General features: G+C 41.5%; 1 protein-coding gene across 3 annotated transcripts in view; it reads right to left on the minus strand.

Annotated features, from left to right (window-relative positions):
• The window catches only part of LOC128077917 (L-threonine ammonia-lyase-like), a 28,201-nt gene extending 12,555 nt beyond the window's left edge, over positions 1 to 15,646 (minus strand). Inside the window, exons 1-6 of one of the 3 annotated variants that reach the window (XM_052677578.1) lie at positions 15,300 to 15,646; positions 11,813 to 11,839; positions 8,873 to 9,215; positions 6,424 to 6,540; positions 5,425 to 5,666; positions 970 to 1,135 (exon numbers count right to left, since the gene is read on the minus strand). In XM_052677578.1, coding sequence (XP_052533538.1) covers positions 970 to 1,135; positions 5,425 to 5,666; positions 6,424 to 6,540; positions 8,873 to 9,215; positions 11,813 to 11,839; positions 15,300 to 15,631 — 1,227 coding nt within the window. In that variant the 5' untranslated portion in view covers positions 15,632 to 15,646. Of the gene's footprint in view, positions 1 to 969; positions 1,136 to 5,424; positions 5,667 to 6,423; positions 6,541 to 8,872; positions 9,216 to 11,812; positions 11,840 to 15,108 lie in introns of all 3 variants that reach the window. The other 2 variants (XM_052677579.1, XM_052677581.1) reach the window with 2 other exon arrangements.
• Between the last annotated feature and the right edge of the window lie 330 nt (positions 15,647 to 15,976).

The following is a 15,976-nucleotide window of genomic DNA, read 5'->3' on the forward strand; positions in this document are numbered from 1 at the left end:
GATGATGATAATGTGAAATCCAATCTCATTGCCATGTATGGGATGATGCATGGATACTGAGGAGTAAAGGTGAGCGGGGGGTGGAATTGGTTTCGGTATTTTAAGAAATCCTTCACAGAACATGTTGATTGAAAAACAAATATTGATTGAGCGTGTTATTTCACAGCTGTGAAATATCCATTTTGTGATTAGTAAAAGCTCCTCATTTGTTTTATCCTACCTTTTTATCTCATTCCTCATCACTTTTGAAGCAGAACTATGTTTGAAAAGAATGTATTGAAAAGCCTGATGATTAAATTACTGCCACCTTCTACAAATGGAGATTCCATTAATCCACAATGTCAAATACACCCATAAATTACAGCAGCAGAACTTCCTAGACGTAAGTCCACAGCACTGTCATAATCAGGACAGCAATGCTACATTATGGATCTTCAGAATCATAGAATGGCCTGGGTTGAAAAGGACCACAATGATCATCTGGTTTCAACCCCCTGCTGTATGCAGGGTCACCAACCACCAGACCAGGCTGCCCAGAGCCACATCCAGCCTGGCCTTGAATGCCTCCGGGGATGGGGCATCCACAGCCTCCTTGGGCAGCCTGTTCCAGTGCTTTACCACCCTATGAGTGAAAAACTTCCTCCTTCCTCTTTTACATCCCTCTTGAGCACTTTGAACCGTGGTATCCTAAGGATCCAACTTTTCCAGTAAGAAATCAATCCAAAACACAGAACTGGATTCCATGTGCTTTGGAAGAACCTTCTTAAATATCTTAAATCCAGCCAGAAGGCAGGTGGCTGCAAGGCTCTCAGGCCCATCTTGCAGGGAAAGACCATGGCCACAGGTAGTACCCATCCCCAGCACAGGCAGTCCATGCCAGCAGATTACTATATTCCAGTGCTTTTGGAAATAAAAATCTGTGGCAAAAGTTATCAAAATGCAACTCTTGCTAGGTGAGAGCAAACTTACAATGACAGAAATACGTGGGTTGAGGTGTTTTAGTGCAGCAGCTGAGCCTGCCAGCAAGCCACAGTGGCCTCCTGCAGGCAAAATCACTGCATCCAGCTTGGGCACCTGCTCGTACATCTCCAGCCCCATGGTGCCAAGGCCTGACAGGTACACAGCACTGTCCTCCCTGTGGGAAAGAAAGGCACAGATCAGCAGGGCTGTAGGAAAAGCATACGAGTAAATGCACAGTGAAGCCAGGAGTTGATGTGGTTGTAACACGCTTTGTGGAGAGTGATGTTCTCTACCAGATGAATATGTTGTGCCATTGACAAACAGGGAGGAGCGAAATCAAAATGTGAGAAAAAAAATTATGACAAAGGAAAACCCAACGAAAAGCAGAGGTACAAGTGCTGTAGGTATAGTCAGGTCAGCAAGTGCCTCAAGTCACCTGAATCTCTGCATTTGGGCCTAATAGGGGTGCTAGTTATCACATAGGAGTGGGTCCTACAATTAAAGCAGTAAACAGCTATCAGTGAGAATGTGTAGAATGGTTTGGCCATGGGTAGGCCTTCCAAAAAGCATTGAGGCTGAAGAGCCCATTGCTCTGTTATCAACACCAGGGATTTACAGAGCTGGTAAGGAGACAAATCATTTTTCTGTTGTCACCATTTCTTAAGTTCTAAGAATTCTGAATGTTATAGCCAAAACTAAAAGCAAAGTCTGAAAAGAAGTTCTTTTTCTCTTATAAGTAGCAGTGCACATCCATTATAATTAGGAATTTTTATGAAATTTAAGCAGGTTTTTTTTTTGTTGTTGTTTTTTTTGCAAATACCAGGCTGCTCTGGAATTCTGTCTTTTCACAGACCAGGGCCAGTATCGATGCTTTCATATTGCTTTGGAATACCTAATGAAAAGATAATCAAAGGATTTGTCTGCCAAAACTCTCACTTTCACACAACGGTAATTTAATGAGCAGAACGAGGAAAAACAGAGTCAAAACACTGAGGAAATGTCCACTGTGCAGTCATATGATTTACTTGGATCTGTTTCTAAAAAGATGTTTTGAATTTTATTTAGATGTTGGCAATGCTGAAAATGTAGGATAAGACAGACAGTCAAGAAATTACAGAGGAACCAGTAACTGAACTCTTGAATTTATTGTGTTTATCAAAATACTTAGGGAGGTCTCTTCCTCTTTTCTATACATAACAAAATTTTTGTAAATATTATTGCCTCCTGATTTATTTACTTATTTTCTGGAGTCTTATTCACAAATAAGATTCAGAAATTAGTTGTCCCTGCAATTCTGGGGACTTGCAAAGATGAATTAAAATGTGGAATACTCAACTTATGAACAAAACTGCTCTGACTAAAAATTGTTTCCAAAGGAGAGTGCTCTGTACATAAAGATTGATTAGACTTGAGAGTTTTAGATAAACATGGGTTTTTTACTAGTATCTAATTAGAATGCCAGTTCACTAATTAGCCTTAAGTTTCTTGTAATAAATGGGTGATTTTATTTGCACTGTGATTGATAATTTGCTCTTTCAGTATCATATTGGAGGAAGGGCAATGAAGAGGAGCAGATAATTTTAAAGATTGTATATTCAAACATGTATTTATGAGTGACAGGTAGAAATCTGGCCCTTTGCCTTCTGAAAGACACAACATATCAATAATCAAAATGGGCTGCCAGGCTGCAGGTTGACAATGAAATTCTGCCTTGGCAGTTAGCAGGCTCTAGTCCTGATGAAGGGCTCCAAAGCTACCTGCTGCCCTCCTTAGAGAGGTAGACTACCCAAACCAGAAGGGAAGTTGGACATCTGATTGGTATTTGGATAAGGAATCACATGAGAAAAAATTGGACTCCCAAGGAAGGAAGGTACGTAATTCATTGTGGCACCCTAATATCTCACAAATCAATCATTCTCACATCATCCCAAAGGTACTCTGTGATTTAGTGGCAATCTTCGGATTATATTTATCATAAGGTCCTGACTGAGCACCTATAGAAACTGGAAATCCTGTGTTACCTGAGCAGCAATTGCGTAGACTTCATGACCGAATTCCACCTTGGAAAATCACATTTCCTTCCTGGAATTTTACAGGAAGTTACAACTGGATGAAAAATTCCCTCTCCTAATTCAACAACTGCACACTCATTTTCGTAACACTGCATTTTAATTGCACTCAAGAAATGGGACGCACTGACATGGACACACCCAACTACAGGACATTACGTGCACAGGTGAGACTTAAGAGAGGCATGTAATGCCTGTTTCAGAAAGGAAAGAAGGAGTTGCTGGTTAAGGAGATCAGAGAATCCACAAAGACACTTTTCTTTATCCCAGCAGTACTGCAATAAGCCTGATCAATAAATACATTTCATCTCTTGGATCTCATCTGCCTACCCTAGTAGAGGACAGGGTCCTGGATGGTTGCAGTTGTTTTCAGTATTCACTTCTTACTTACATTTTTTTTTTCTCTCCTATATTCAGTGAGCAATAAATAAAGAAAACAAACCCACCGGCTTGCATTGTGTGGGAATGCTTTTAGTATGTGGAAAAGCATTACTGTGATTTTTTAGGTATCTAAGGATAGTGTTGCTGAGGATTCTAGGCAAACTAGAATTAAAATAAAATAAAATTCCATTTCAGAAGTTCCTTTCTAAAGCAGAAGGATGGCTAGTCTTTTATGAGTGGCTTTGGCAAGTGGTGGTGAATACGTGGCAGAAACACTGAAGATGACTTCTATCCATACATGCACTTTTCTCTCTGGGAAAATTATCCCAGCCTATACCTAACAAAATGTGGCTCGCAACTCCAAGCTTTTTTATATTGTGGCTATCTCTTAAGGTTGTTTTTTTTTTTTATTTTTCCTTCAGATCGTGAAAAAACTCATCTGTGAAGTGAAACATTTTAATTAAACATAGTGATAAATTGGATATCTACTTCTTACTACTTGAAGCAGAATAAATCAGTGTTTTGACATTATCAATGATAATGTCATTTAGAACTCATCAATGCCAGATGATTCACACATACTGTCCCTAGAGCTTCACGTGCCCAGAAAATATTGTCCTTACATAACACAAATAATTATTTGGGTAGGAGGTGAAGATTAAACATGAAATTATTATACAACAATTATTTATTATGTGCAAATGCAATAGCTGATGCAAGCCAACTTGGAGTGAATGCACTGATTGAAAAGCATCTGTCAGAAATTTGGAAATCACAAGATTATGGAAAGCTATGGTTTCTCAAAAAGAACATGACTGGTTTTAGAATTCAGTGGAGTCTAGGGTACCTTCCTTGCAAGTCTCAGTCTGAGGAAAGGCTGAGCCCATGGCAACAGCTGATGCGCACCAACCAGCCCTGCGGCCTCCAGCTGCTAGCAGAGCTCCCTGTGCAGCTGTAGAGTACAATTTTTAATATTGCTTCCCTAGTGAACCACTTAGGAAAGAATTAAGGACTCTTTATATCTTGTTCATTCTGAAATCCTCTTTCCAAGCAATATCACCCATTATTGCTGTGTTTGTGGCAGTAGGGCTACAGCCCAAGGGAGCAGGCTCTCACTTCAGCAAGAGCTCTATCAACTCACAGTGGTGGACAAAGCCTTGCAGTCTACACAGAGGCAGCAATAGCCTGGGTGTGAGACTGCAACTTAGTGCATCAGAGGGAGCTGTGTCATGATAGTGATCCACCCCTCTGCCCTTTCAGTGATCTTACTTCAAAAAAGCTTAGAAGAAAGAAAACTGAAGGCAAAGGCAGAAGAGACTACAAAGAGAAAAGGAAGAAAAGGAACACTGAACCAGTTCTAAATAATTCTACCTCTTGCTCTAATTGTATTTTATTAGACCTGGCTTATTCCATGAGCTCAAATAGCTCACAAACTCCATTTTATAATTAACTACTTCAACTTTCAGTCATCCTTAGCTACTTTAAATACGTGTGTGAAGTAGCCTCCTAATGAGCTTCCTTCAAGGAAAAAACAAATGTGACAAGTCACACGAGATATTTTGCAGCATTAATCTCTTGCTCTATCCTACACTTCCAAACCCTTTGTGTTTAAGGTTAACTTTAACCCACCTTGATCCTGAGAAAGAGACCAAAAACAGACCGAACCTCAGTGCATACTGACATGTTTCATAAAGATTTAACATACACCTGTAATTTTATATAAATATAAATATATACATATATGTACACACACACACACAAGATATATTCATCCCATGAAGTTCCTGATCAGGAAGTTTCCTTAACCTTGGGAAAATGGGAAGCGCTCATTTTGGATTCCATTCCAAAGTGTTACATAAAGATTTACTGTTTGCACCTTAGAAAATAAAAGTACCTCAGTTACAGGAGCCTTTTGATGATATATGAGCAAATGTTCAGTTAATGACAACTAATCAAACCACTTGTTTTTACTTTAGTGCTATGGTCTTTCTAAACAATTTGACTTCCCACTTACTCTTCCAGGTAGAGATAACCATTTTCCTGTGCCAGCCTTCTTGCATGCATCTGGGAGTCCTTAGCTGTAGTGCCATAGGTTATAACCATGGCACCGTACTCACGGCACATTTTCACTCTGGCAGGGGAAGTGCTGGTTGACATGATGACAAAAACTGGGATACGAAGCTCTGAGGCATGGTAAGCAACAGCCATGGAAAAGTTCCCATCTGAAGCCACAATCACTCCCTTCCTTTGCTGATCCTAAAAACACAGAAAAGTTTAATGCACATTATGCAGCATTACAAATTTGTCTCATATAATTCTTGATCAGCCTAGTGGTCTGACATTTTTCTATTAGGAAGTTCTCTTTTCCTCTGCTGTCTAATAATCTAAGGGTATTATGAAACAGTACACATATCTGAGGTGATTTTTAGACACAGAACTAAGACAGCATAAGATCAGTCCCTGTTCCTGGATTGAGATCCTTTTCCTCATCCACTGTCAATTTCATTGTCACTTCAAATTTGTGGTTTCATGTATCAGAACACATACACATATAAGCAATCCCATCTAAACATCACAGGAAAACAGAAGGTTACACTTTGCCAATTATTCTTTCAAACATTTTACGTATTCACCACTGGATTGGCCATGCATAAGTACAACATGTTACACTGAGGTATTTTTCACCCAGAGGATGGTGAGGCACTGGAACAGGTTGCCCATGGAGGTTGTGGATGCCCCATCCCTGGAGGCATTCAAGGCCAGGCTGGATGTGGCTCTGGGCAGCCTGGTCTGATGGTTGGTGACCCTGCACACAGCAGGGGGTTGGAACCAGATGATCATTCTGGTCCTTTTCAACGCTGGCCATTCTGTGATTCTATGATTTGCAGACCTATCTATGTTGTTTAACACAGTGGTTCAAAAGTCAAGAAGCACCACAGGTAAAGTCTAATTGTGTTTGATTGCTGTGAAACAGAACAAATTATTTATTTTTATACTTGACATTTTGTTATACCTGAGGCAGTGATGTCAGAAGATAAAGCACACCTCTCTCCTTCACAGATCCCGTGTACTGGAGGAACTCTTTCTTTAGGTAGAGGTCAACTCCATACAGCTTGGATAGCCTGGAGTACTGGACAACAGAAACATGATTATTGTGGTGATGGACCTAAAATTAAGAAAAATCTGCCCCATTCAGGCAGGCATATGAATGCTGTGCAGGATCCCCAAAAAGTACATTTACAAAATCCTGTGCTAGGAGCTCCCACTTGTTGCTCCCTATGAAAATCAGGCTGCAGAACTTAAGGAAATCGCTTCAGAAACTAAGAGGATAGCAGTTCCTAACCTAAACACCCTAAATTATAGAGACTGCTTAAACAAAACAGGAGAGCACTGGACATGAAATGCTCCTTTACTGGACCTTCACATACCTCCCCACTGCTACTCGTTCTGTTATTTAGAGCATCTTGGATTCTACAGTAAAGAGAAAGGATTTGAGGAGTTGAATCCTGTGACTTTGTGCAGTTGCTGCCTCCTACATTTAAAATGAACATTAGTCATAGAAGTGGTATACTTCAGGTATGTCTTTTTTTAAGTATTGATTGTCAACATTTTAACTCTTCAAGTTTTCTTTTTCTGCTTTTTTTAACTGAGGCTTTTTTACATGGCATAAATACAACAGCTATTTCTAGCAATGGAGGCATCCATCTATACTCACCTGTAGCAACCCAATGTGTGACCTTTTAAGACTCAGTGTCCCACCCTCTAACTTTTCCCTTTTGTAACCTTGCCCTTATCTAGGGACCACAGATACCAAGTCTGAGGATACCAAGTCAGCACAGTGCAGCCTCTGCTTGGCATCCATAAAGCCAACACAAAGGAACACAAAAGTTCCTACATCAGGGCCCAAATCAATGTCCAATTCAATTCTCAGTCCTTGCTTCCCTTTACTTAATACCTCTGTAACATCTGTCATGAGCATGCATCATGCCATGTCTCAGCTTCAGGCAGATTGCTGACTGAAGGAGGATGCTTCATTCATGGTACTGCCTGGAGTTTAGGAACCAGGATGCAAAGTATTTGTCTGTTCAGTTAATCCAGTAAGTTTTAGTCAAACTTGCTTCTTTATGCAAATGAAAGCTCTGAAAGTGGCTCTTACCTCCCACTCCGGAATTCCATTTAAGCTATTTAAGTTAAGGGGCAGAGTTGCCTGAGAGCAACTGTGAATAGGCCCAAGAGAACTTCACTGCCTGAGTAGGAGCACTGTCAATGTATGAGGAGCTCCATATCACACAGATGCCTCTGCAGGGACAGAAGATGGGCTCCGTGGTTCGCACTCCTTTTCTCACACTGTGTATAGAGCAGGAGCCATGCTTAGGGAGCAGTTAGGGAGTTAGGACTGAGGTACAGATCCCAGTACTTGGGAGTTGTTTGTCAGATCCATCCAAGCAGGGGGTGCAAATGAATCCTGCTGTGGGCATGTGGCCAAGACTACCCTTATTCTGGGAACAGAGCCAAACAAAAAAAAAAAACAAAAAACAAAAAAAACCTACTGAAAATCATTATGATACCTCTGGATCAGGCACAATCTAGTGCTGTGCACTGCAGACCCAACTGACCTGCACCCACAGACTGCCAGCCCCAGATAGGGGCTCACACATCACGTTCCCTTTTCCACGCAGTCCAGAAAGACAACTGACAGCTGGTGAGGCCAGTGGTGTCCCCAGGAAGACATCTCTGCAGAGTGACTTGGGGCTGCTCTGCTCAGCTGCCACTTAGCAAAGACTCCTTTCCCACAGCAAGAAAAAAAGGAGATCAGCCAAACAGTGCCTACAGTCGTCTTCCTGAGGAGCTCCCAACAGCAGAAAGACATCTTGAATCCAATAGCTGAAGTCTGCACTGAAGAGATGGTGCAACTGCACCTCTCTTACGTTTGAACAGATGCTTCTGCATCTACAATGAGAGCGTTTCCATGTGTGTGTTTCTCAATGCCCTTGTTTTGTTGAAGAGGCATGTGGCAGAGCCACCTGGTCACAGTACAGAGCCAGGCTTCCCAGGCTTCCCAGGCCAGGAAGCAATATCTGATCCTTCACACTTCCCAGATGCGTGGGCTGGTTCCAAAAAAGACCCCCTCACATGACTCCTTACCCTGACACTAACACAGGGACTCCCTGTAGCAAGAGTTTTTCACCCGGAGCATAATACCACATTGCATTAAGTCAGTGCCTAATGTGGTTTATCCTTTGTTTACAGGTCACTGCAATCTTCGAGGATTACACTTTGCAGTTAGCACAAACAGGTAAGTAGAAAATGATTACTGACAGTTCACAACAACTAATATGAACTCAGGTCATCTCACACAAATCCATTTGCTACAGTGAACGCTCTTCATTCATTTCTGACCAACTTCTATTAAAAAAATAAAAGCACTATTAAGAGAGCTTAAAGACATAAGAATCCCCTACCATGCAAGGGGTTTTCTGAACACCGGACTGGATTTTGAAAGCTGCTGCACTAATGTCTTCAAATCGAATCAGTTTGTTGTGGCTGGAGAGGCTGGTCCTGCTGCTTGACTGAGGGAGGAGGGAAAGGGCATCCCCGAGTAACTCCTCATTACGGCTGACTATCTTCATTTCCCACGTCTTCACGTCCCCATTGAGGTAATCCTCCTCAACGAAATCTTTCAGTCTTTCAGGGTTGATTGGTGGTGGCCTCTGCCCAATGTGTCCATTTCTTATTGGCCCATCCTTACAAAGGCGAAGATCACAAAGTGCTGGACCATCTTGTTTCTTTATTTTACTGTCATCCCTGGAAACAAATAGGAAAGCTTAGATGATTAAAGGCTTGAATTTAGCATTTAAGTTGCTCTTAAATCAATTGCACGTCTCAGTTGCTCTTTGCAAGCTTCAGACTAAATTATTAACATCTTCTTAACTATCTTGTAGAGGGATTGAAAGCTACTGTGACCAGTCGGTTTTCACTAAAGGCACAGATGACTTGACAGGCAGACAAATTGTGTCATAGCCAATTAAATAGGAAAAATATCATGCATGCTGTCTGGGCAGGCAGAAAATACTTGGTCTTTGGAAAAGAGCTGATAGTGTGCCTGGCCTGTGGATATAACTGTGCAAATAGTATGAGTCTCTCTACGTAAGGAGAAGAATCTCTTGGGAGAGATTATTTTCTAAAAAATCAGCATGGTAAAATATGTCAGAGATAGACCATAGGCCATAGACAAAAAACATTCACCAGTTTTGCAAAGTAATTTCAATTTAAGTTATGCAGTCATTCATCAGCAGAATAGGTCAAAGCAAATGTCATCCTAATTCTAGAGCAGCAATGTGCACTGTAATAAATTCGTAAAAGAACTTCAAAAATATTTAGAAACAGCTGCTTTTTGAGCAACTGCCCTACTTTTAATGGTCCGTTTTCTGTGTGGTTCCATAAGCTATGCTTGAAGCTCTGCTTCCTATTACACTTCCAGTTGTCCCATTGAGGAGTTCACATAACAATATGAGCAGCGCAAGGGGTTCTTTTTAGTAGGAACTATTAGTGATAGGTGGATGGTTGGACTGGATGATCTTGGAGGTCTTTTCCAACCTTAGTGTTTCCTTGATTCCGATTCTGTAATGTTTGAATCAAGTACTGTACTGGTGGCATCAGTCATTCTTAAATCTTCTCTCTCCAAAATGTCTCGTATCAGTGCCTATTTTCTAAAACGTACAAACAAATAGATAATTGACACAATTTTAATTTATGTTGACATTCATGATTTACGACATTGTCCCAAGAGGTATCTTAAAGCTGATACATCCAAAGAGCAGACATTGTGTTTTCAATTTAAATAGTGTATCAAGTAGATCTGTTCTACACTTTGCTGCTCATTTCTTCTCATTTGGGGGTTAAAGAGTTGGAACATTATTAAGGATGTTTGAGTTGCTGTGTTAGGCCTCGTGCATGTTAGTGAGCTTAATGCAGATATGAGAATCAGATCAAACTGGCAAACTTGTCACTGCACAGCCCACAGATCTGGAAACCAAATGGGACTATTGCATAAACAACAACTGCTGTGATGTAAGGGACCACACCTCTGCTAGGAGCTCATCTCTGCTATCCGCAACGCCCCCAAAGAAGTAAAACCCTTTTCTACACAGTAGCAGATTAGCACTCCAAAAAGAATAGAACATATTTATCTTATCTCAAATTCTCTAATCATGTTATCTAAAGTGTTTAGCAAGCATTAGCAATGAATGATATTATGCTGGGTTTAAGCATAGAGTGAAATACAAACATAAAATATAACGAGCAAAAACCTATGATTTTTTCCAGGTGATTTTTTTTATTGATTGGAATTTGAAACAGAAAATACATTCTCATTTGCTCCCAGTGCCTGCTGCAATGAACTACAAAAGGTCTGTTAAAAAGATAGGCAAAAGTCCATTGATAAATCAGGGTTCTGCTAGAAAGTACAAATTACAGGGTAACATCCCCCCATTCTAGTGCCATCAAATGTTTTCCCATCAGTCAATATAAAAAAAAAATATTAATTTCTGGCCCTATTCTGAGATTTTCCTTTTTGCAGCAGAGCTCTTGTGAGCATCTGCCAAGGTCCCTAATGAAGACAATATCTTATAACCATTAAAAAAAAGTCAAATGTTAAAAATGCATAATCTTTTCAAGCTTGAGATAGTTTTAAAGTACATCTGAAACATTAACATCTCAGCATGTCATATGGAAACAATCATCTGTTTGCATCTGAAAGGTCAGCAGCCTCGTTAACAAAGGAACTTCATCCTATTTTATATACTATTTTCTTTGGATTAATATTTTTTCTCCTTCTATGTCTATATTTTTCAGTTACATTGGTGAATGACATTTCCTCCATTGAACCCATCTGGGTGAACACATGTGCTTTCAAACCTACAAGGGAAGCAGCTGTTTTAGTTATGACAATTGATCACAAACAAGCAACTAATACTCCTGTTGGGTTAGATATATCTATCTCCTCCAACACAGCCCAAGAACTTTGCACAAGCCACCTGTATTCATTTCCTTCACAAGAGCAGCCAACATCAGCAGTGAGACATGCAGACACCAACCCATGCCTTCCCATGCACAGCCAGAACACAGCTCCTTGTCCAGAGGTCATGCCCAACTGATGAAAGTGCAGAGCCAATGTAAATACAAACCCTGGCGCTAGGAAACATTGCTCCTTTCCAATGAATTGCTTTTCCTTTTTTGGAGTTTGTTTAGGAAAGTTTTCACGAGAAAGTCTGTTTGTCTCCAGCATAAAGCAAATATTCAGCTGGAAAGTTTTGTGACACGGTTATAGAACATGCCATTTTACCTTTAAAGTGATTAGTAAAAGTAAACACGGAAAAAAATCCAACAATTTATAAACCTACTTTTTCAAGAACAGCTGCTCAGCATAACTGCAAAAAACAAAAGAGAAGATCCATATGCAGACATTCCACAAATCATTAAGGGACTGGAAAAATTATCACATTTATCAACAGACAGCTTTAAATAGTTTAAAGTCTCAAAGCCAATACAAAGACAATCTGTGCCAAAATGTACTCCTACAAGGATAAAACACAACGACCCAGAATGGAGCTCTGCTTCTAGGCTGCCGTCTTGAATGCGCTGATGTTTTCTCATCAAGTCACACAGCACTGGGGAAACAAGCTTGGAAAAATAGTAATATTCATACAACAGTGAGTTATTAAAAGCAACAGAAATAATGTTTAGAAGATATATGGAGGTCGGTCTAACCATGACAGTTACATGCATTGTTCAAGAAGCTATCTATGGCCCAGGAAGACCCTGAGCACTTGTTTGGCAGACTCCACAAGACAAAATGAAAGAAAGTGCCATTTTTGAGCATCTTATTCTTGTCTCCAGACTGTCATTATGGTCACCACTACAAAGAATATACAGCCAGATGGCCTCTTGCTTGGACCCAGTGGTTGGCATTTTGATATCTGGCACATCCACAGCAGCGTTGGCATGTTTTGCAACATGTGTCATGATAGTGCATTTGTAGGCAGAAAATAACATCCTCACTGAAAACTCAGTGATTTCCACAGCAGTTTTTGTCACCTGTATTCACGATACAGACTCACTGTGAGGAGGGGCTGACAGCACAGTAGAAGTTTTAGCATCCTTAAAGAATCTACGCCGTGAGAAGAATTTCAAACTCCAGTACATCAGTCAGACTGATGCAGCACAGCGCAAAGTGGCTGGTGCTAAGCCTGAGTGCCACATCAATCCATCCCACTGAATTGGGATAGACCTGCAACCCAACATAGCAGCATGTGCAGACAGACGTACATATATGTACATGTAATCTATACATGGATTTCTTTTTTATTTCATTCTTTTTAATGCTATTGTGGGGAAGAGGTTTCCTCTGTGTTCATATCCATATACTACCACCATCTTCACACTCCACTCTCCCCCACCTCTTTCTTCTCTGCCTCAGACTTCCACATCCCTCTGAAACACTCCTGATTTATTGCCATCCCTTTCTTCAGTACCTCTTAAACCTTCCTGTTCCATCTCAACACATTTTGGCAATATAATCCCTGTGAGCTGTCCTGCATTTGCAAAATCCTCACTGACACTCCCAGTACATTTGTTTGCATGTCTACGAGTTTTTTGTTTTTTCTCCAAACACAACCAAATGCTGCAATAGCAGCTGTTCTTAAGTCACAGAATCATAGAAACATAGAATGGCCTGGGTTGAAAAAGGCCTCAAAGATTACCTAGTTTTAACCCCCCTCCAGCAGCCTACTCAAGTTGGTCTTGAAAAAGATGATGAAAACGATGATTCATTTCTTGATGAAAAGGATAGAAGAATAAAAAATTGCTTTAGATAGCTAAATGTCATACAAAGGTTACCAAATCACACAGAACTCACTAATATCCTTCCCTAAACAGAAATACAAAATCAGTGAATAGGAGCTCACCTTTGATGACAGAAAGTGGGGCATAGACAGACAGTGTGACTCGCCTAAGACTCCCGCAGGAAGTTCATAGCAGGGCTACTTATTAGAGCATCTTAAAGATGAGGAGATCATGGCTTAGCTCCTAGCCTGCATGACACAAATGCTAGAGGATGTATGCACATGTGGCCATCTGCCATGGACAGGTACAAAACTACCAAGCCTTGAAAACGAGCTCACTGCAGGCACTGATAACTCCACTTGCCCTGTGCAGCAGTTTGACAAAATTATGTGGTTTTACAGTGAGTCCAAAGGAAGCTGACACTCATAAAGGGAATAACCAAGCCTCGTTATTACCGTTTAAAAAATGTACCTTCAGTTTTAGCAATTCAGAGAAACTGCAGCTGGAGCCCAGCAATGTATCTGCATTCACTGATGAATTCATCCCCATTTTTCTGTACTTATTACTATAATGTCTTTGCTCGTTACTGGCACTAGCAAGTAGGCGCCAGCTGCAAAAAAGATAATGTGAGAAAAAATAACCTGAAAGCAAGAGGAACTCAGAAGGTCACCCTCCTGGTTACCTCTGCTCCAACAGCTCCCAAGTATCCCTCGTACAGACTCTTCTGAGCACCTTGCAGAGAACTCTCATGTTGTGCAGGTCAGATGGTCAGCACAGAACCCTGCACGCAGCTTGACTCTTACAGAAAAACTCTTACAGAAGTTGACTCTTCCTCTTGAAGCTCTAAATCTACTCTGAATTCAGACGTTCTCTTGTGATTAACGCATTTCATAATTCACCCGTATACTACAGAAGGGATGACATAAACATAATGAGAGGAAAATAACAGTTCTGTGATCAAGTGACTGGTTGAAGATTCTCAGTTCACTGCAGACATGCTGTGTGACTTTGGGCAAGCCATTCTTCAGGTGTGAGACTGGGAACTTCTCATCCGTTTTGGTGTATTTTCTCTCAAGCTGTCTGTTCTATAGGGGCTTAGGTTTCTTGGAAAAATATGCTTTTAACTTATGCAACAATATGTAGAAAGTGGAACATTATCACAGAAATCATAGAATAGCCCATGTTGGAAGGGACCTCAAGGATCATGAATCTCCAACCCCTCTGCCACATGCCGGGCCACCAACCTCCACATTGAATACCAGACCAGGCTGCTCAGGGCCCCATCCAGCATGGTCTTGAACACCTCCAGGGATGGACCGGGCATCCACAGCCTCTCTGGGCAGCCTGTTCCATTACTCCTTTTTATCCATCATCTGGGAACATCACATCTTACTAGCAATGTCCAGATAATAAAGCAGGGGGAGGAAACTAGGGAAAAGGTTAAGAGTGAGTTTGTGCCAGCACGGCTATGTCACAGAGGTGCAGCCCCATGGTCAGTGCCATTCAGTGGCTCTGGACACTTCCTAAATTCCCCCCCTTGGCTGAACACAGCAATAGAAACAGATTATAAGCTCCGGAACAAAGGTAGGTATTTAACGTCTATCACAGCAGAATGCTATATGACCTGCCCCAAGGTAAATTTTGGGCAATCGATAGGCCTGCCTGAGATTTTCCTAATACATGCTCACAGAGAAGTCACAGATCTGAGCATCAGCTTCAAGTACTCACAGCTCCACTGCTTCCAGTGGATGACTTCAGGAGCACCTCACAGCCACAGAACCCCAGGAGAAATTGGAAAATTACCAACAATCTTTTTTTTTTTTTTCTTTTAAGAAAGGAAAATAGAAATCATTACCTATACAGCACAGCGACTAAATAAACAACGAGGCGAAGCAAAACTCCAACTATGACACAGTAAGGAGGCAGGAGGGGTCCAGGGGAGGTCATGTCCACAAGTCTGGCCCTGGATGGACCCAAAGGGCTGACCAAGGCCCCCGCAAGAAAAAAGGAGCTCTAGTTCTAAGTCAGACAGCAATACTCTCCAACCTTTGCCAGAAAGGATCGTAGTCTTCATCTTCCCTGTAGCGGTCCCTGGGAGTTCTGTTTTTTAACACCCTGGAGTAGATCAACTGTGCTGCAAAATTCATTGTAATTCCGGGTGCAGAGCACAGCAGGAGGGACACACTTGCCTGCGGGCACCGCCAGCCCTGCACTGCCTGGGTAGGAAGAGCTGGCAACTTGTTGGGAGCAGCAATCCGGTGGGAATGGGGGAGGGGAAGTGACTTTGAGAGACGGTTGCTGCTATTTAAAGAGATTATTTCAGAGGCCAACCTGTCCTTGTCAATTTGAGTCAGGGCCTGGATTACGTGGGGTGACATTCTGTTAGCAGGACACTTGAAGCTTTACTTACTTACCGCTGAGCTGCAGAGCATGATCTGGGCTTACTGCAGGGCCCGCGATTTAACACCATGCACTAGGGTCGACACAAGTAGCAAGGAAGGCCCAGCTTCCTCTTGTGGTGCTTGAGTCACGTGCGGAGACCCTTTAGGGCAGCACCAGGGGACACAGGCTTTTGTGACTAAGGAAAGAAGAGGCTGGCCACTTCCTCTGGGTCTTCATTTGGGCCAGCTCATGCAGATGGATAGAAGGGAAAAGATCATGGGGAGTAAAGACTCAAGTCAATTATACAGATCTATTCTTCATTACCCTATGGGGATGTTACC

This window comes from Tympanuchus pallidicinctus, unplaced genomic scaffold (genome assembly GCF_026119805.1).
Source record: "Tympanuchus pallidicinctus isolate F22 unplaced genomic scaffold, pur_lepc_1.0 scaffold16, whole genome shotgun sequence".
Taxonomy (NCBI): domain Eukaryota; kingdom Metazoa; phylum Chordata; class Aves; order Galliformes; family Phasianidae; genus Tympanuchus; species Tympanuchus pallidicinctus.